General features: G+C 39.0%; 1 protein-coding gene across 2 annotated transcripts in view; it reads left to right on the top strand.

The window, feature by feature from the left end:
- KIAA1549 (KIAA1549 ortholog) overlaps positions 1-20,888 on the top strand; it is a 50,614-nt gene that overhangs the window by 18,950 nt on the left and 10,776 nt on the right. For both annotated transcript variants that reach the window (XM_072399947.1, XM_072399946.1), the window contains exons 2-10: positions 6,290-8,968; positions 9,984-10,072; positions 14,179-14,356; positions 14,720-14,850; positions 14,934-15,117; positions 18,301-18,360; positions 19,128-19,273; positions 19,939-20,116; positions 20,518-20,696. In XM_072399947.1, the coding sequence (XP_072256048.1) occupies positions 6,290-8,968; positions 9,984-10,072; positions 14,179-14,356; positions 14,720-14,850; positions 14,934-15,117; positions 18,301-18,360; positions 19,128-19,273; positions 19,939-20,116; positions 20,518-20,696 (3,824 nt within the window). The remainder of the gene's footprint in view (positions 1-6,289; positions 8,969-9,983; positions 10,073-14,178; positions 14,357-14,719; positions 14,851-14,933; positions 15,118-18,300; positions 18,361-19,127; positions 19,274-19,938; positions 20,117-20,517; positions 20,697-20,888) is intronic.

The raw sequence follows: 20,888 nt of genomic DNA, 5'->3' as shown, positions 1-20,888 counted from the left end.
ATACATACAGAAGAAGAACAGATACTGATAATTACACCCAGCATACAGGACAAGAGAAGTAATACTGTGCAGAGTCCATACATACGGAAGAAGAACAGATACTGAAATTAACCCCCGGTACAGGACACGTGACGTGGTACTGTGTAGACTTCATACATGGAGAATAGGGTCAGATACTGAGATTTATTTTCTGCATGCACAAAAGGTGCAGTTGTATGGTTTGGGGCAAAGATGTGTTAGATTCTGGACAGGTTTCTATCTAATTTATTTACTGTAAATAAATAATTTATCGAGGGGACTCTGAATTCTCTGGCCAGAATATGGACAGTGGACTGGAATTTCTGCTCTTGGTACACGTGAGACGATGCCGAATACACAAGCGTTATGGCTCCAGGGAATCTTCTGACCTACAGAGCAGAATTATTTTATCCGCTCTGTGATTCTTCTTACAAACTGGATGAGACGTTGTACGCAGGCTGCAGGCAAGTTTATTCGGAACATTCTATATCTAGTGAGTGCAGGCTGGCAAGGGTGACGTAATCAGGCTCAGATCATATTTAAGCTCTAACCCTATTTATGTTGGAATAAGGGTAATGATGTAATAAAGCTGCTGATGTTGCACCTGTGTAAATTTGGAACAAACTACAGGTATATCTGATATTTTTACCAGTAATTGTAAAAAGTAGATGGTAAAATAACATTGTGCTCAGACAAACACACTTTTTTTATTTTTGCAATAAATACATTTTTTTTTCTTAGGTATAATTTGATCTCCAATCATAGGTAGTGTCATGGTGTTGATATCTAAGGGACCTATCACATTCTGCAGCAGTGTGTTTTGTTAGTGTGATGATCTCTTTAGGATGGAAGGGCAAGTGAGCTTTATTGATTACATCTTGGGCCACCAAAACATTAATTGAAATATAATCTTTTATAGCCATATATTATATAAATCCACTTTGTGTGCCAAATGGATTTACAAGCCCAATTATACCTTGTAATGGTAACATAATTACTAGGCTGCATGTAGCCATTAGAGAGACCCAACATTACTCTCAGGACCAGGTCCAGCAGGACCTTTTTAATCCCTTTTTTTATCCCTTTCGATTTTAAATTAGAAATGTATGTTTCCTGCAGTTTGTCTGGGGAAAATATAAAATGATGTGTGTCTCTTTGTCACTGGAGAGAAGAACCTTCTCTATTTGTCCTTTTGACCATTATCTTTTGGACAGAAATTGTTGAGCAATTCAAAACTTTGCAGTTGTAACTTAAACAGAAACAAAAGGGCAAATCATCCAATGGGAATACCAGTTCACGTGGCCAATTAAACTTTGAATTCTAGCTACCGGTATGTATCTAAAAATTATCTCCTAGGGCAAAAATGGAATGGAAGGGATAGGATGCAATGTTCTGCGCTTGTCTCTTTGTTGCTGCAATTTGTGTATCAAGATACTATTTCCAGAATTAGTAGGATAGTTCTTTAGGCAAGGTAGCAGCTTTTCCAGCCTTCCTTCCCCAACAATTTTTGATATTGATAAGGGTTTCAACAGGCAAAGAAAAATCATCCTTCAAGTCCATCCTCCCTTGTGTAGGGGCAGGCAGGTGTAAAAGTTTCAGCTTCATGCTGCTTTGGTTCATTCCTAAGGTGTGCACTTTTTAATTTGCTGCCATCTTCATAGATTGTTTAATGCACAACAATGAACAAAAATACCAAAAAATAAACTTTTTAGGCTCATGCATTTTGTGCAGATGTTAGTAAGCACAATGGCTAATCTTTCTATGTGCATTAAAATGCACAGGTATAGATAGGTCTGCATGTGTAAACTTTAACAATTAAAGATATGGAGGGTGTGCATGTAGCCTTGTGTGCTATTCCTTGTAGCAGGATTGTATCCTGAATACATTTTTTGCTTTTTTGATTACCATAAATATTCAAGAAATCTCATACTTGCAAGAAATACTTTGCCAGGCTGGGAAGTAGCAGGCTCTGTATCTGGAAGTGACATTGGGTATGCTGGAGATGGAGGAGCTGTGAAAAAACAAGGATTCTGGGAGTTAATATGGCTGACAGGTGCAGCAGAAAGAGTGTCTGCACTGCAGTCAAGTGTCTGTGAATGGAATTAGGAATCACCCCCTCCTTCTCTTTCTCCATCTTCAAATTCCATCTCCATACATCTCAATGTTAACTGTTTCATAGCCAGGAGCAGGAATCAGACCTGACAGCTTTTTTATAAACGATAGAGAAATAATAGGTTATAATGTCAGACATCCTCAGCCGTTGGTTGCTTTAGAACTCAGGATTTTCTGATCTCCCCCAGTTCTTGGGCCTCTGTCCCAAAAAACTGATAAACAATACTCATGTCACAGCCGTTCATATTTCACCCATTGTCAGCACCAAGGTTTTCTTCTCTATTTATAAAAGCTGCGATGATGAAATTCGGTGTATGAAATGGTGACAATACACAAATGACTGAATAATATAAACTCTATCACTTACAGAAAGTTATTCACTGAAAATAAACAATTAGGTCTGACTTGGTTGCTCTAATTATCATAATTTTTTTGGTGGAAAAAGAAACACTTTTTAGTAAGTAAAAAAAAATGTCAAAACAAACACCTCCTCTGTATAGCGGGCAAGCTGGGATTTGTAGTTTACTGTATATACAGAATGGTGTAAATGTGTCTTTTTTTTTTTTTTATTTAGTCCTTATGAATTTTTTTTTAATATTAGTATTACACAGTATTTAAATAGCGCTGACATATTACTCAGGGCTTTACAGTCCAAAGCCATGTCACTTGCTGTCCTTCAAAGGAGTTTACCTAACCTAACCAACTTATCTAACCATGGTCATATGTCATTACCACAGTCTAAGGTCAGTTTTAGGGGGAAGGCAATTAACCTAACTGCATGTTTTTGGAATGTGGGAGGAAAGTGGAGTACCTGGAGGAAACATGGGAGGGGGAAGGCGTACCTGAAACCTGCAAACTCCATGCAAATAGAGTCCTGGCAGAAATTAGAACCTGGACATAAAGCTGCAAAGGCCAGAGTGCTAACCACTGAGCCACCATATTGTATTTTTTTTCATCATAGCAACAGACATGGGTTTTTCATCCTTTCATTGCAATGACTATGGTTGTTTCTTTTAATTCTCCTATAACAATGGCCATATTCTTGTTATTCACCCATAGTTATATAAATTTTAAATGACAAAGTACTCTTTCTGCCTTTAGCAACCAGTTACATATTTTTTGTCATTTCCTGTCTAATGGAATCTGTTGCTTGGGGCTAAACTTTTATTTCCCCTTCCTCCATTAGTACTATGTGAGACCTTTTTTGGAACAATTCATACAGTCTGTACCAAAGTTTCTAACTTATCAGGAGGGGATTCTTTTTACTAGGCCTCATGACAACAGCATCCTTGGTATCCATGGCAACCAGGTGTCTCTTTTATTCTCCTATATTGTAGATCGCTATGAAGCAGCCTTTCTCAACCCTTATAACATGAAAACAATTTTCTTGTTCTCAGAAAACCTCTGCTATAATTACTATATCTATTGGTCAGAGTATATTAGTGTTACAGATAGCCAAAAAAGATAATTGGTGTCACATATAACCTAAAACCTAAGAGGCACAAATTGCTCAAGGAACCCCAACCTCTAGAGCAGTGGTCGCCAACCTTTTCAGACTCACGGTTGTATCTAGAGACACCTCTCTGAGCCTGCGATCCGTATGGGGGACAGGGTCTGCGGTTCTGACCAGTGTGCCCTCCCTCTTGGAGGCGCACCTGCCAGAGCTGTGGACCACCGGTTGGCAACCCCTGCTCTAGAGGAACCCTAGTTGAGAATCTTTGACTTATAGAATTTTGGTTGCATTTGGAGATGATCCATGAGAAGCCTCAGATCGCAAAGGTTTGAAAAGCCTCCTGCTCTCGACTTATTTTTTCAATTACCTAAATATTAAAAATTCGAGGAGAACCCTACACCAAGGGCATCTACATTGTGTGCTTGCTACCAACAGCTTGGGTGCCATGTGAAAAATTGTAGCTGCAATCTGACTGAGCAGCTTCTCAGTCAGATTCCTCCAAATTATTCTCCTGTCCTCACCACCATGTAGAAGAACTTCAGCTGCCTTTTTCTCTGCGGGTTAACGTTACTTTAGGCTTCTAAGCACACAGGGCCCGATGAACCATGTGAATCCCCTCCTCCTCCTCCTCCTCTTCATCATGGAGAGCTATTGTGCTCCTGAAAGAATAAGAAATCGGATTGCAGAGTGAAATCCTCTCACCTGCCACCTGTCACTGCTTGTAAACCAAACCCAGCACGCTCTATAGACAGGCTGTTCTGATCCTACAGAGTTCTCCCAAGCACAAAATGGCCATTGTCTGGATTTTCTTCTGCGTAACCCTGTACAGACTAACCACCTTTCCCACGGATCATTTCAAGTGGTAATTATTGCTTGGCTCTTGCCCTTCGGCTGGTTCAGGCCAAATACCATCTGTGATTACTAGATGCAATGGGTTCATAAAGGTAACAGGTTTAAAAATAAATGCCCCAAACAAACATGGAGTGCCCATTATCAGCCTGACAGGTTTTATAAATGCCCCCAGCATTTGGACATTACCTATAGAGCAATATACGCTCTGTTTGGTGACGGAGAGCCGGCATTGCCTACGCACAAGGTGTGGCGTTGCTCTCTCTCTACAGTGCGGCTTGTCTCAGGCATTAGAGCCAAGCCTCCAGAGGCCGATGCGATTACTCTGAGACTGCGGACTGAATTTCAATGAGCGCACACACCCCCCTTTACTGCTATTGACTTCAGACGCTCATCAGTCACTGCCTGCTCTTTTACAGAAGGAGAATGTCTTCTAGCAGATAAAAGCACATGCCCTGTACCTTCATCACTGTACGGCAATTTCTACAGCACACATCTACAAATGTAGAACTCACTAATTTGTTAAATGGGAAAAAAATTTGGATTTCAACCAGTTAATTGATTCACTGACATCTGTGCCTTGTGGTCATGAGGTCACTGCTCTTGGAAAATGGATGTGCTGAATATAGACTCTCAGATAAAATGAACACCATGGTGTGTATGCTTGTTAGGTACACTTGAAGGCGTTTTGTGTATTCAACTTACCTGGAAAAGCAAAATTCCAATATTCCTCTCCTGTGACTTCTGTGGCTGATTTATTATCAGCTATATCAAATATATTCTATATTAGGTGATATGTCACTGTGGCAAATAAACATTATAGTATTTTTGTGAAGAGATGATGGGGACCCCTCATAATGGGGACCAAAGGTCTGGAGATTCAGAAAATCTACAGGGAGGTATGTCAGGAACACTTCATAATGGGGTATAGCAGGTGCACAGATCTGATCAATGGGATGGTGGAAATCCTTCATATTGGACAGATAAGTTGTGCATTCCTAGGAACCTAGGCCTAGAGTGGTGGGAAACCCTAATAATGGGCACAGACAACTTCACAAAAAGATTTTACCAATGGAGTCCCTAAGAGCTATAAAAGGTGTTACTCTACAGCATTTACCAACAACGGAACTAAAAGGGCCCAGGACCCTCCTCAGCCAACAGGCGTCCCCACAGGTGCCCCAAGTCAGTTTTGCATAGGGACCCAATGTTGGCTACCCCAGGTGTGGGGACAATGCAGGGGAGGGCAGACATCAGAGTGCTAGAGGGGTTCCTTTTAGTAGGTAAGTCTGCTGTAATGTTCATGTAATTCAGACTTGTTCATGTATCATCAGACTTGCACATTATGGTAAAAATCTCCCGGGGCTCAAAATTTAGTATTATTTTCTTGACATTTAGCTTTACTTAGGCTACCCCTGTGTTTTGCTTCATTACCTGCCATATGTGTGCAGTGTTCATGACAAACATAAACTGTGTAATGCTAGAACAGAAATACAATAGACGTATTATGGAGGAGAAGCATTTGTGCAGTGAATTTTGTAATCTAAGATGGAATCCCTGGTGACAATGAGTATTTCAGTACACACTTTCTCTCATCTCCTTCTGTGTCTACAGACTGAATATGAAGGGAGATCTTTGCCATAGTGAAAAAAACTGACAGAGGTTCCACTTTTAAAATTTTTTGGATCAGTTAGGTCTTCATTGTAGGAAGGGACTGGTGGGTAAAGGAGGTTAAGTTCCGCTTTAAAATCAGGTTTATCAGAAGCAAGTTAAATTGCCTTAGTGGGGTCTCATGAGCATTTTTGTTTGTGCTTGAAATAAAATGTTCACATTTTAAATAATATATTTTTTTTCTTGCAGTTGTCCATTTTGGTCCCTTGTTTTTACAACATAACAAAACTTTAGAAGTAAGCCAAAATGCCTCAATCTTGGAAGAAGTTGTTGCAGTATCTTCACACAATGTTTACCTGGAGAAACCCATCACCCCTGAAACAATTGCTACTGAGCTTTCAGAGTCGATAGGCAGTATGGCACCTGTGGAATCCATCTGGCCGCTTTCCAGCGAGGCTGTCCTGCAAGATGATTTTTTAATAATTCCAACCATGAGTGCTCAGCCATCCACATCACTGGAAGCTTCTCAAGCTTTTTATTACTCAGTGACACCATCTGAAGGATCGGACATCATTTATTTAAGCTCTGGAACCATGGAATCGATAAGCAATCAACCAACACCATTTGTGCTCCTAGAAACTAGTCAGAGTTTTCCGATTCCAACAGTTTCTGATCAGTATGTGTTGAATCCTTCAGAGGAGTTTTTTAGTAGTATCTCACAAACATCTTGGAGTACTGAAACTCTTCCGTTGCCAAAAACGCTTGCAGACATTTCCACCTCTGGTTTTGCAGGGGAAAGTTTTGTCTTGGAGAATTTATTATCCAGAGAACTCTACACTTTGACTAATTTTGACTCCATGTTAGAAGAAACACCTGTGGTTTCTAGCACACCTTTGTTGTCTTTAAATACCCCCAACTATTTAGAGAGTAGTGTAAACCTGCCAAGCTTGACCGATTCAGATGAAGTCCCCATCATTTCAACCAAAAATATTTTGCAAAGCAAAATCTTTTCAGACATAGGGCTTGCACAAGATTTTACCACCAGCCCTAGCATGGACGTGCTAATGACTTCTCTACCAGATACCTCTGCAACGTATGAATGGCCACTGAGTCCATTTCCAGAGGTCTCCCAGAGTCTTCTTTTGGAAAGTAACAAAAGTGCTGACATTTTGGCTACAAGTCCAATACCTGCTTTTGTATCTCACTATGAGCAGACGTTTTTGCCTTCTTATACTGTGTCATCCAGTTTCACATACACTCAGTGGTGGTCAGAGGATTATCTAGAAACCATTACCATCAGCCCAAGGTCAACCGAGGGAATTATTGAAACTAGTGTAGTGTCCGATTTTCCGCATTTAGTTGAATCTACTGCTGAAGTAGTTGAGTCTGTTTTCCCTTCAGTTACAGTAGTTCCAGTTTCTTCATCTTATACTAATGTTTTGGAATCATCCATGGATTTTACAAGTCTTGTGGACTCCATTTTTACTGTCCCAGAGCCAGTAGCTACCATGTTTTCATCAGAAACCCAAGATCTGGAGACACACCTATTTTCTATGGCGGAATCTACAATTTTAATGCCTTCTATCACTGAACTGTTTCTATCTTCTGTGTCTAGTGTTGACTATGAGACACCCCTTACTATTGTAGCAATATCTGAATCAACACCATTCCTCGACAGTTCTCTTTTTATACCAATAAATACAGTGGAGGCCCCTGCCTTTGTTCCAACTGAATCTGTCATGTATTTCAGCCAGACTCTTTTACCTTTAGATGAGCCAGAGAATATTTCTGTCTCCACCAGTTTTCTCTCAGTAGTTCCCACTTATGAAACAAGTAATTTGTTTTCTACATTTCCAGAAGAAATTTCCTTATCAATCTCCTTGGTATCCAGTGACGTGTCAGCTGTTGTAACTCAGGACTCGTCTTCTAAGCTTGCAATATTGGAAACGTCCTTTGATATGGAGACACCAGTTTCACTATTCACAGACACCATCAACATGGAGACCACTCTTTGGCCAACTGTTAATCCAACATCTGTTGTTTCCTTCACCCCGTTGTCCAGTGCTGACTGGACAGAGAGCAGTTCAAATGTTTTGTTAGAGTCCTCTGAGATGTGGGAAGTGACCCCAAGCATTGCGTTTGAATCGGGCATTTTCTATACCTCAACTTTCTCTGGTGCTACCTCTTTTGTGCTGCCTTCATCCTCTGCATTGGATTCCACCACACTGGCCTTGTTCACCTCCTACTTTGATTCAGATTACACCAGCAGTGCTTTGATTGAAGAGACTCTTCAAACCTCTTCATTTTTCTCGGTTCCTCTGACAACAGAACTTCCTGCTTCCATTTCTTTGTCAGCAATGGAAACGTTGGAGGCCTACACTTCAGTAGTCCCAAGCAACTTTTTAATATCACCAACACTCAGTGGATCACGAGAACTAAGCCAGCCAACTGATGTAAGTTTACTGCCCACCCTAAGCTTGATAACAACGTCAAGCTTGCTGTTTGCTATAACCCAGGAAACTACAATAAACTCACCAAACTCTCAGTCATCCATGAACCCTCTTTTTACAACAAGCTCCACGCTGAGTACACAGATGAGTGCAGGTCTGATGTCCACTCCAGTTACTCCACAAATTCCAAGCAGCAGTCTTTCTTCATCTCCCACTGAGCTGAACACTGTATTACCCACAACTTCTACTCCAGCAACTACCACCTCAACAACTTTTACTCAAACTGAACATGATACAACCACTTCTACCACCCAGGCATCCACAACAAGCACCACCGAAACTAAAACTACCACCACGAGTACAACCTCTGTGCCGATCACATCTCCCTCTGGACTCACAGCCACATCTTCTCCAACTACTACAAAGCCTTCCCGGGTGTGTGATGTCTCCAACCCTGAACCATACTTGGTTACTGCTGGTAGGTGGTCATGACACGCATATTTCCAGGTTTACTTTTGTGCTGTAGCCAGTAGAAGAAAGTGAGGGGAGGGGGTGTTTTTTTATTAGTATAAAAAGGACCTAAATTGCAGTTTATACTTTATAGGGATTCTATGAATTGTAGAAATGTTTGCAAATTTTACTTGTAATTTTTAGTAACAGTAAAATGCTTCTGCGGGGCAATTACATTTTGATACAAAGTGTTGTAGTTGTATGTTGAGGAGTATGGGACAATTGCAAACCATGCAGGTTTTCGGAAATGTAGCAGAGTGCTTGGACATGACAGTAGTTTGAACAAATCCTAAAATTATTGCTGCAGCAGGATCAGTGGGAATGTGGGAATCTGTCAGTTAAAAATTGAGCTGCTACGTTTAGAAAAATCTAGCTACTGATTAGAGTATCTATATGGGGTTGAATGTCCTTTTGAGTTTTAGGAACAATCTGAATTTTCTTTGGAGGTGAAGCAATCATAAATGTTGGTGAATATCAATCAATGTACAAGTGATGTAATAATTCTATTTCATATAAGAATTATGATTACTTTCTAAATAGAAAATATGTTCAGAATAGTAGAATATATTATCCACACATGAGCCATATTTTGGGACCTCCGACCTATTGACCTGCCAATCAAAAAAAACAGTCTGATCAGTTGATCAAGCACAGAATAGATCTGCTTATTCATACTAGGTCTTAGTGGGCAGTTACTTATTTCTTTTGAAGTAAAATGATTGCAAGTATATACAACACCATAGGTATGTCAGCTTCATAGCGCAGCTGCTGACCATTACATATAGTAAACACAGCAAAAAAAAAAAGTGAAGGTGTCATTGGGGTGTTAAAAGATGAGTAAAAAGTCCCCATCCTGATAAGTCTTGCCTCTTTCCTTCTGTATTGCCACTTTCTTAAGCAATCATACTTGGCACAATGCACATGGCCTAGCTAAAACATGAAAAAATAAAATGATTTGTTAATAATTGAATTTTAATTTCCAGTTCTTTCAAGAGGATCCAATGTACAGAACATTACTGAAACCATCAAGGAATTGCTAACTGTAGACTTTAGCCGTCCTGTAGAAATTGAGGTAAGAGCACCTTCACCATAGAGTTCTCCTTATCCAATGTCAGAACCAGAACATAAATATATTTCTTAGTAGTAAATTTGGTTTTCTAAAGGGACTTTTACAAAGTCATATGGGCAGTTTCTTTGCTCAGGGAGTCTATTCATTCCCAGTGGAGATATTTCAAAATATTGGTAATTTTTATTTATACATGCTGAACACAAAGTTTCCCATAAAAATGTCATAGTTCTTTTAAAGACAGAGATTCACTATACACGACTCTGTATATGGATATGTTGTCACATGCATAACCTGCGTCATGTCGCTAGATTCATCCCACTTACTGCCTCTATTTGCAGCTAATTAATTGGCTGAAGTGTCAGTAAAAAAGGGATTCTATTTTATAAACTGTGAATTCACAGCACAGGTGATGGTGTTGGGGTGATAAAGAGGCCATCATGCTGTCAGATTAGGAGGAGATATAGTTTCCACTTCATTTGTTCTCTAATCAATCTGTCTCTGCATCTTACATTTTTCTTCTGACTGTATTCTTTATGTAAGGTGTGTTTATATATATATATATATATATATATATATATATATAATTTATTTATTTTTTTTCATTCTAGCACTTAGTCCAGTGTTTCACACCTATGATTCTCATGTTTCACTTTAAAAAAATGATAAGTATTGTTTTAACAATTCATTGTTAAAGTGGGAGCATGCAGCTTTGATTGCTTGAGATGGTAAAGTGGACCCGTCACCACATAGTAAGAGTCACTGCATGGTGCTCACTTTGACTTTATTAACAGAAGCCTCCTTCTGTGCCCATCTGATCCAAGGCATGGTTGGTTATTCAAGTCTAAAGGTTTGGCATGCTCACTTAAAAGCAAACTACCGACTCAATTTTTCCCTCTAAGGCTCAGCAAGCAGTATGTATTTAATACCTAATAAAGTTATATGTGTATCTTTGGGCTGGTCCTGGTGGCATTAAAGCTGCAGTCTATTGCAGTTTTCTGTGAGTGGTAGACAGCCTATAAGGAGGCAAGTCCATGATGCCCTGCATTTACTGTATGTCTTACAAATGATGTTGAGTGTCATTCAACCGAGAAGACTAAGGACCTCTTGTGAAAGAGAACAGATACTACAGGGGACAACTGGTTTGAAGTATTGCTGCAAAAGGGGAATAGCAGCTAAAAAATGTAGCTTCAAGATGGACTTTTTATGGGTATAGACATCTAAGTCCAGACAGGAACAGGCAATATTTGCATACAAGGCCTGTCTGGAGCAATCACTTTCATGTATGCCTAATAAAAGTATCACATTCCCTGAAGTCAATGCACAATTTAGGACTTTGTTTGCATTCAGGGAGCTTTGCCCGAATTCTTTGCTTCTACTTATTTCCAGACCAAAGTGTTTTGCTGGAACCAATTTAAACTGTGCAGTTTCACCTCTCCACCTGCTGACCATTTTTTTCACCTTCTCCTATGACATTAGTGGTGCTTATTAGGTCTGGAAGGTGCGTTTGGTTTTCACATCTGCCCCTTTGGCACACTGCACTGTCTTGGCAAGCTGATGCCAGCTTGGTTTGGTGCTTGTTTAGGAACAAGGATCTCATTCATGGACTGTGCCAGATGCTGCAGGGTAGAAAATACAGGAAAGGAAGCACTTGTTGCAGATCAGACGTTTGAATAGTTTTGTTTTATGGTACAGTTACAGAACAGCTAATACAAGCAGGATTTTTTTTTCTTATGCTGTTATTGGCTCTTGTCGTTAAAGTGCGTTTTAAACCAAATCTTTTCATTCCCTTTTGGAAAAAAAGGTGTAGATCCCCAGAACAGGAAATGAATGGAAATTATCTTACGGGACCCAGGAAGCAAAAATAAATAAATAAATGGTTTAGAGGAATGATCCTTCCCTACTCCAAAACTACATAGAAAAGTTTTGTATATTGCAGTCATCGTGCACGTTATCTTTGTACAATCAAAATCATCAAAGCTATAGACAGGCCCTTGTACTACATATTTGTTGGTAGATCTAAAATTTATTGTACAATTCCATCCATGTAATTCTTCTTAAGCCAGACTTTAGTTTTGCATGGAATGGTTGAAGCGGTAAAAGCCTGAACTTTACAGACCACCCCCCGACCCACCGATACAGACAGCAAAAAAACCTGAATGGCTATAAACATTCCTTAATATTTATAAACCCTAAATCCTATTTATACAACACTGAATGTGACATGCTGCGAGTCTTCCTGGTGTATGGGGTTTTATATTGCAGATGATGATTAACCAATCTGTTTGAATATTTGGTGAATGTCACATTTACCACTTTTTTAAAATAGGCTCCTAAAAAAAAATTGGATGTGGATTCTTCAAAGCTTGAGTAAGGAACATCCCAATTATTCTAAGATAATATATTCCAGTTTTGTGACTTGCCTGTATGCATTCCTAGGGGAAACTTTTTATGTCCTTGTGTGCAAATGACAAATCAGATTCCCCTTTATTTTAGATACCCCCCTTGCCAATGCACCCCCACCCATAACAACTCTTTTTTTTCATTTTTACCTTGAACTCGGTATACAAAGTGAAATGCTGCATTTGCTCCAGATCATCAATGTAACTAGAGAGTACATTCACATCTGTATTCTGATGAAAAAGAAGGGTGCCTCGGGCTCCAGAAATTCTAAGAGAAATATTTTCTGTTTTTTTTTTGTCAAACACGAATAATTTAGTTGACATGATTGTGCGATTCCCCACTTATCCGACCTCAGAAGATCCCCCCTAAATTATTGATGAAGAGGATAAATATAGATACTGAGATATAAAGCTGAGATTGTCTGTGCGTTCATGGATTGGTACTAAAAGATGTGAGCAGAAAGGAAAACATCGCACACACAGCGGAAACCATTTCAGTGCAGAATTAATGGGCCACTCCATCCAGAAATGAGAATTGTTGAATAGAATAGGCATCTATATGTTTAGTATTATCACTGAATAATTTGGGTGGTCAGAAATCCAGCTAAAAATTCCATGATGTTTTTTTCCCATTGCTATTTCATACAGTAAATCATTCCTCTGCCTATTTGCTCCCACTGTAAATAATTCCTCCTTATAACAATAGTAAAAATCTTATTTTCAGAATAGGAAGGGACTACTGATTGAGAATAAAACGTATGGTCTTTCCTAAACTAAAAAATAATAAAAATAAAATACCAGGAGGTTTACACTGACACATGGCTTCACCTAACTTGAAAGAATAAATTTTTCCTGGATAGGCTTTCAAATCTTGTACATATAACCTTGGGGGGGGAATCTGGCAAGATCAGGGTTAAACAATAGGTGCACACAAATGGGCACAAAAATTCTTCCCACTACACTGAGGTAGCCCTGTGCACATTGCGTGTCTACTGACTGCCACCACTGATCCTCATGTCACTCTGTGCTGAATACTATCCCCAAGGTTTTCACTTTAGAAGCAAAGGGACACTCGGTTGTTATAAGGAGACAAATATAGCTCCTAGTGATGCAGAACTTGGATAAACAAACCAACACTCCTAACTTAAGGCTGACGTGAAAAAAAGGCAAAACGTGAAAGCAATTATATAATACAAATGAGCCATTTACTGTATATATGTGTATATATATATATATATATATATATATATATATATATATATATATAGTGCTCAACCCAGAAATTTTTTTTTAGGCCCTGTGGGAAGAAATTGTAGGTGGGTGGCAGCCCCTGTATTGTGACCAAAAACCTTTAGTAACCACCCAAAAACAGCCGGGTGGGTGCTGAAAAATCCCGGGTGGTGCACCCAGCGAAAAGGGCCTGGGGAGAACCCTGATATATATGCGCCAATAGACTGATGCAGTAATGCATGCATTCTATTGATCCTTTATCATACCACTGCAGAGCATTCTGAGGTTGACAACACACAAAAATCTTGCAGTTTTGTAGTTTCTGTACCACTGGTACACTTCCTGACCTCTAGTTATATATTTATTTTACATTAACATTTTTTCTGTAATTCATAATACATTATTTTTTATGTTGTGTACCAATTAATAATGTAGATTAAGGATGAAACCATCTAAATCTTTTGCTATTTCATTTTTTAGGTCTATACATTGTCAGAGAGCTACTCTTTCATGGCGACTTCTGGACCCTTTGTGTACACAGCCATTGCCGTTGTTAATGTTTTGAGCAGGAGCGGCCTTGTAATTGGACCGGCTCCTCCTATTGTGTCCCTGCAGACCGCACTTCTTGGACTGGACCAAAGATTCCACATTCAGACAGGTAAGACATGCTCATTGCAACTTCTGGATTACAATCAGTCATCAGCAGGTTGTTGTTGCTTTAATTGTTATTGTTTAGGTGTGCAGCGAGGATGTAAGAGTTAATGCTGTAGTCCTAGCATTCATGCCGTACTAGGATATTAAACCCAAAGATACAGTACAGTGGATTAGGGTTGGCCCAGTATGACAGAATGTGTGTTAGGAAATCCTGTTCATAATTAAAAGTTTCCTAATTTGATGTGGGGGCACCCTGACCAAATATTTCCAGCTCTGACTATGTGACTAGTAAACAATCTGTGTTGTGTTTAGGGACAATACAGTATGGATCACCTTCAATTTATTGTCTTTGTCACTTTCCCTGCAGTCCTGCAGTTTGTGCCACAAACCGTGGATATCAGACTCTGCCCATTCAGCGAACAGATTCAGAAAGGGCTAAGCCTAGCACTGTATGAGGTGCGCCGACTGCACCAGGAGAGGAAAAATGTCACCGTTCAGGTAACAGATTGTACCTTTGAGGACTTGTCAGAGAATGTATCACTTCTGGTGAGAAATCTACTTTTGTTTTTTTCATCCTACAGATAGTCAACATTACAGCCAGCCTGCCCCGGGTGATCACCTGGAAGGCTCCAATCACCATCACTTACACTGTCCAAGATCGCAATGGATTCCTGAATGGCTCTGAGATCAGCGATCAGCTGAGGAACCTGAGTCTGGTGGAGTTCAGCTTCTTTCTGGGCTTTCCTGTGAAACAGATTGCAGAACGTGAGTATGAAGTCATGGCTCTGCTCATATGTGCTTGTGCTTTAGGTTCCAACATCCCAGGGGGGCAGTACTGGGGTTGACTTCTTACTCTGAAGACATTTTTGGAAAAATTTCAAGTGAATGCATTGGGGGATTTAAAATTAACCTGGTTTGTTGTGGGTTGTAAATGACCTGCTCCAGTGCCAAAAAAGTGTAAGTTAGGAATGTAGAGTAATATTGAAAATCCTTAATGTTTAAAATAACCCTTTATTGATCACCACTTTATTAGTTTCCCTATTCAGTGATGATAGGGTGATTGTATCCAATATCTAATAACTTATCTGCCTCAACTTTTGTAATATTTGATCAGGCCTTAATAGCAATTATTTGGGTTGAATAAATCTAAATTTCAGCCCCATCTCTGACCACAGCATTTGTTCTATATCTAAAACACCTAAATTACCACCTACTAAGCTCACCTTAGGGACAGCTCCTCCTTTACCTTCCATTAAATAAATTAGTTTTTCTGAAATGTTGTTAATTATCCACAAATTTCTCTACCTATCCTCAAGAACATGTCCCCCATATGTTTCTTACAGCATGGTTCCTGTCCAACCATCTCTGTAGCACATCCCCATCTCTGACCTTTAATGATGTCCACAGACGCCTTTGAGGTTTTTTGTACCTCACAGGTTGACAACAGCTGGATTAGACATGGGTTTATACCTGTAATTGTTTAATCGGGTTCCTAACTTTTTTTTTTCCATTATAAATCCCCAATGAATTTTAATACAGTATTGTCCCCACACCCCTATCACCAGACTGTCAAAATCACCATCATCCTAAGACGTAGTATTAGTGTTCTCCCCAGAAATGTTTTAAGCCTGGTGGAAAGAAGCTGTGGGAGGGTGATGGCCCCTGTATTGTGACTCAACTTTTCAGTAATTACCCAAAAACAGCTGGGTGGTTACAGAAAAGTGCCGGGTGGTATACAGCACTGTATCATGCACAAGTATAAATTCTTAAGATGTCATTAGCTCTGATTTATTTTAACTAGGGTTAGCTAAAACATAAAAAAAATAATTTTAGACTTTTGCCAAAATTGTTTTTATAAAAATAACACAGACTAGCCACCACTAGACATTTTTATGGTTGTTTTTGTTCACTTAGAATGTGTAATAGGGACCCATATATGATAAGTGGTACTCCCATGGGACCTGACACATCAAGTCTACTTCTCCACAATAATCATAGCTTCAGTAATGCTGAAAGTCCTGTTTATTCTTTCATTCTTCATACCAATCATCATCACACCTCTAATAGTTGGTTCCCATACTTCCAAAGAATACCTACAGTAGGTAACCCCTGATCTAGATGAAGCTTAAAGTTGGTTTATATTTTATTTAAAACATTGATTTATAAAGATTGTCATATTTTACCTGTGACAGATAGCAAGTTCCCATTGTGAATGCTTTAGCAGTGTAATCAATTGCAACCTATATATATCCAATTACACTACTGCAAAACAGAGCCAAATTTGAGAATTGAGATGAGCCTTCTACCTCCAGAATTTTTTATAATGTACTGACGAGTTTAAATTTCCTTAATTCTTTTCCTGAAAGGGAATGAGTCGTAACATACTACCTGCCAAGAATTCAGCAGGAGGAGTAAAGCTCTATGGTGTGGGCAGCTAAAGTAAAAAATGCAGCAGGTGGAAATTCTGAGATTTTGAAGCAGCGTATTGGAAATTCATGAAAGTTTCAGTTAATGGTGTTTTTAATTTGCAAATGATTTTAGTGTTCATAGAAGGTCTCATGGCCTTTTTCCCAATGTATCCTGGACACAATGACCTGCACTCGTGCTAATCTCCTGGTGATGTAATAATTTGGTGAGCACAGGCTGGCGGTCTCATGTCCTCCCCTGTCTCTGGAGAATGATGTCACTGTGTATTCAGTAGCTGTTTATACAGACAAAGCCCCCTGTCTCCTGCCTTCCTGAGCCCCCCTGAATAATACAGAGTCAGAACAAAGGAGATTCCTGAGTCACAAACTTTCCCACATTCTCCATCTCCAGTGGACAAATCCACAGAGGGTCAGTGGAGAAGAGAGAACAGATCCTGTACCTCTTATACTTTTTTTGTTCCTGGGAACACTTTCCATGAGTTGATGATGTTCCATATAAATGGTTCTTTTTACATTATAGAGTAGATCCTTATATAAATGACCAATCAATCTACAGTGGAACTCATTAACTAGTATAGAATTCACTGCATTTACTAATTTATTCCGCAATCATTTCCTTTTGTTAAAAATATATACCATTGGTCAGGATAAGTCATTGTTTTAAATAAACAAACAGTATTTAAAGTATTTCTTAAATTTTTCATTTATAATCATGTCAAATGGCTCAGATTTCAGTAAACAATTTGTAGAACCTCACAATTGTCATCAGTTTCAAATTATCCCAATTAATCGCATATGATCACCTTTGCAAACTGATCCTTACAATCCTCTGCACAAATTGATAATGTTTATGCAGAAAAAAAACAATAATGTTGGCTGTAAAACTATACAACAAAGCAAAGGTAAAAAATGTATTCATTCAATTTTTGGCCGCATTTGTTGGTGCCAGTAATGGCATTTACAATGCATACAAAGTTAGAAGTTACAATATGCAATGTATGTGTGTTTGTATTGTGAATGCCACTCCAACAACTGTACATAGACCAAACAAACACAGCTGCTCCTAGTATGCTACAGCACATGTAATAAATAACGTGTATTTCCCTGTAGTGTGCCAGAAACAAATGGGGCAAGCACCCAACGAACCCATTAATGTCTTTAATGTCAGAATTTGACCTTACAAGAATTGGCAAAACAACTGATTTCTCCAGTAAAAAACTAAGGGATTTTGATATATTAAGATAAAGATATAAGGGATATATTTAATAGCATTATTAGAATAAGGTGATGGCGATTTGAATATTAGTTTAGAATATGTCATTGCTCCAACTGGGTGTATCATGCTGGCTATGTATATGGCATAAACAGAATCTTTATTAATATTGTAATTTTTTTATGATCATCTTGTCATAAAAATCATTACTAGTATAGTATATAGTATTGTAGCAAAATTGATGGGAATGTATTAGTTTAATTCCAGTTTTGGAGATATTGTGACATTTGTGGTGTCTTTATGTTTCAGCCTCTCAATATCCTCAACTCAACACGTCTCCACACTTGAAGGATTCGTGGCTGCGCACAGGTAATTATTATTATATCCATACTCTGTGTATAGTAATGTGTTCGGATAAGTTACCTTAAAAAAAAAAGTTACACAAGGACTTGAACAAAGAAAAAATAAATCTCTCCTGCTACCAATGCAGCAGATATTAGTTGGAATTCAATGTCTAATCCCAAGCTTTTATTTAGTTTGGGATAAATTGGGAAGGGTTAAAACAATGTTTTTATTGCTGTCTGTACCTTGCCGGAGATGGCCGCTCCCCTATTTCTTGTATAAATGTCACTAAATTAGGAAGGGGGGAAGATCTTCCCAGGAGATTAAAGGCAGAAATAATACTAATCCTTACTCTTTCTGAAACCAGATAAAATTTGGGCTTCATTTAGGCTTAGAATCAAACCGTTCTAAAAACCACTTCCCGTTCCTTAAAGCCTAACTCAAGTTGAAATATATTTTTTGTAGTTTTTTTTATTTATGTTGGTATCAATGGGATATTTCCTCGCATTACTGGTTCCTGAGGCAATAGGGCTAATAGGAGTCACTGGTTTAAGAAGACTCATAGAGCATTGAAAACTTTTTGCTAAAACAAATGCTAGAAAAAAGGAATTTATATATAATATATTTGTCTGTGTCGCCGTCGGAAAGATTTCCCATCATCTACATTGGGCATTTACATTTCAGTAATTTCCTCCTGATTTTCCTGACCAATCTATACCTGTAGTTGCAGTTTAGCATTTTGCAGAATATGATTTCTACATATGAAATCTCTTCTTCCCATTTGTCTTCGGCAGTCCTGCTTGGCGTCCAGGAGCAACAGTTGAAGGATGAGGCCTTTCAGATGGAAATGGAAAGGAAGCTGGCTCAACTCATCAGTGAAGCCACATTACAGAAACGGCGCTGGAAGAGAGCCAGCTATGCTGGGAGCAACACTGTACAGGTGAGACGGAGGAAAATAAAGTCTGGTCACCTGACCCAGGTGCAGAACACTGTGACAACTTTTACAGAGAAGGTAAAAGTAGAACCGTAGTTAAAAAAAAAAAAAAAGGGACATTTTAGTTAACTATTACCTATGGCGTTGATGAGGGCAGCCATTCTGCATTTAGCAAGAAATTTTACGACCTTTATTGTTTGACTTTTGTTGCACCAATCACATTCACAAACTTAAAACTGAACTGTGCTGCCACCTCGTGGGAAGCGGTTGTATGTACTGTCAGATTAATTGAAAAGATTTGGGTTTAATTAAAAGGAAATGTTCCCTGAGGAAGATTGGAGGCTGTCGGTGCAGATGTCCCCTTTTGGAATAAACGTTACCTGGTATTTATGCTGTCTGATGACTTCAGTACTTTGTGTCTCACTTTTAGAACAAGTAGATGGATAACAATTCTTGGAACAATCCAAAATTTCTGATCCACAAGCTTGTTCTGGATCAATGTCTCCGTGGTCAGTCTGTATTGAACCCGCAAAATTTAGCATTTTCATAAGCCGGTCAGTTAGAGGGCACTCTGAAAATGAGGGACCTTCATAAAGAATTATTTTTGCATAGCTTCCTCTACAAAGCCTGGCAGACAACTGAAGTGGTACTTACCTATTGTGTCCCTGCAGGTGGTGAATATTTCCCGACTGGAAGGTTTGGATGATCCTGTTGAGCTGATCTATTTTATTGAGGATCAGTATGGAGGACGGCTAGCTGCTGATAAGGCTTCTAGCTTGATAAATGAGGTGAACATCCAGCGAGCGGCCATCATCCTTGGATATCGGCTGCAGGGCGTGGTGGCACAGCGTAAGTGGCACATTCATCCATATAGCCATGTTAGTATTTTTATTAGACTTTATGACTTTATGACTTTTATTAGACTTTATGGTAGACTTTTTTATTCGACTGTATGGTTTTCAGTGCTTGGTGCATTGGAACCATTGAAAAAACTAATGCAAGAAAACATACAAAGCTAGGACTTGAGGAAATTGGGGTAGAAGTAATAGGTTAATAAAAAAGCCACATATAAGGTAGGAAGCGGTTGCGGGATCACTAAGTTGTATATATGGTGATGTTTGTCTTAGATGAGAAATGTGGTGGATCAGTAATCAATGTATGTATATCTGTAAGTATTAGTGGAGGGGAAATACTCAATAAATACCAGGGTGTTAGGAGACTGGTTAAGTTGTAATTTTGTTTTTCTGCAGCAATAAACCAACCTTCAGAGACGGACCGGCAGGCACAGAACCTGTGGATCATTGTTGGGGTGGCTGTGCCAGTATTGGTGGTGACGATCATCATAGTCATCCTCTATTGGAAACTCTGCCGGACCGACAAACTGGACTTTCAGCCGGATACAATGAGCAATTTACAGCAGAGACAGAAGGTGAAGTCTCCCAAAAGCTGCACCATCTTTTGGCCAGATATTGTGTGCTAGAATTTACCTTTTTGTTCTCAAGTTAGATTGAGGAAGAATAGAATTCTTCGTAGCTTTATGAAATGACTTTTGGTGACTTAAAACTTATGTCAAGTCAAGTATGTGTTTTGAAAGCCTTTAAATATTTTCATTGGCAAAATT

Source organism: Pyxicephalus adspersus, chromosome 2 (genome assembly GCF_032062135.1).
Source record: "Pyxicephalus adspersus chromosome 2, UCB_Pads_2.0, whole genome shotgun sequence".
In the NCBI taxonomy this organism is placed as follows: domain Eukaryota; kingdom Metazoa; phylum Chordata; class Amphibia; order Anura; family Pyxicephalidae; genus Pyxicephalus; species Pyxicephalus adspersus.
Note: the sequence above shows the minus strand (reverse complement) of the source record. Positions and strands in the feature narration are given on the sequence as shown.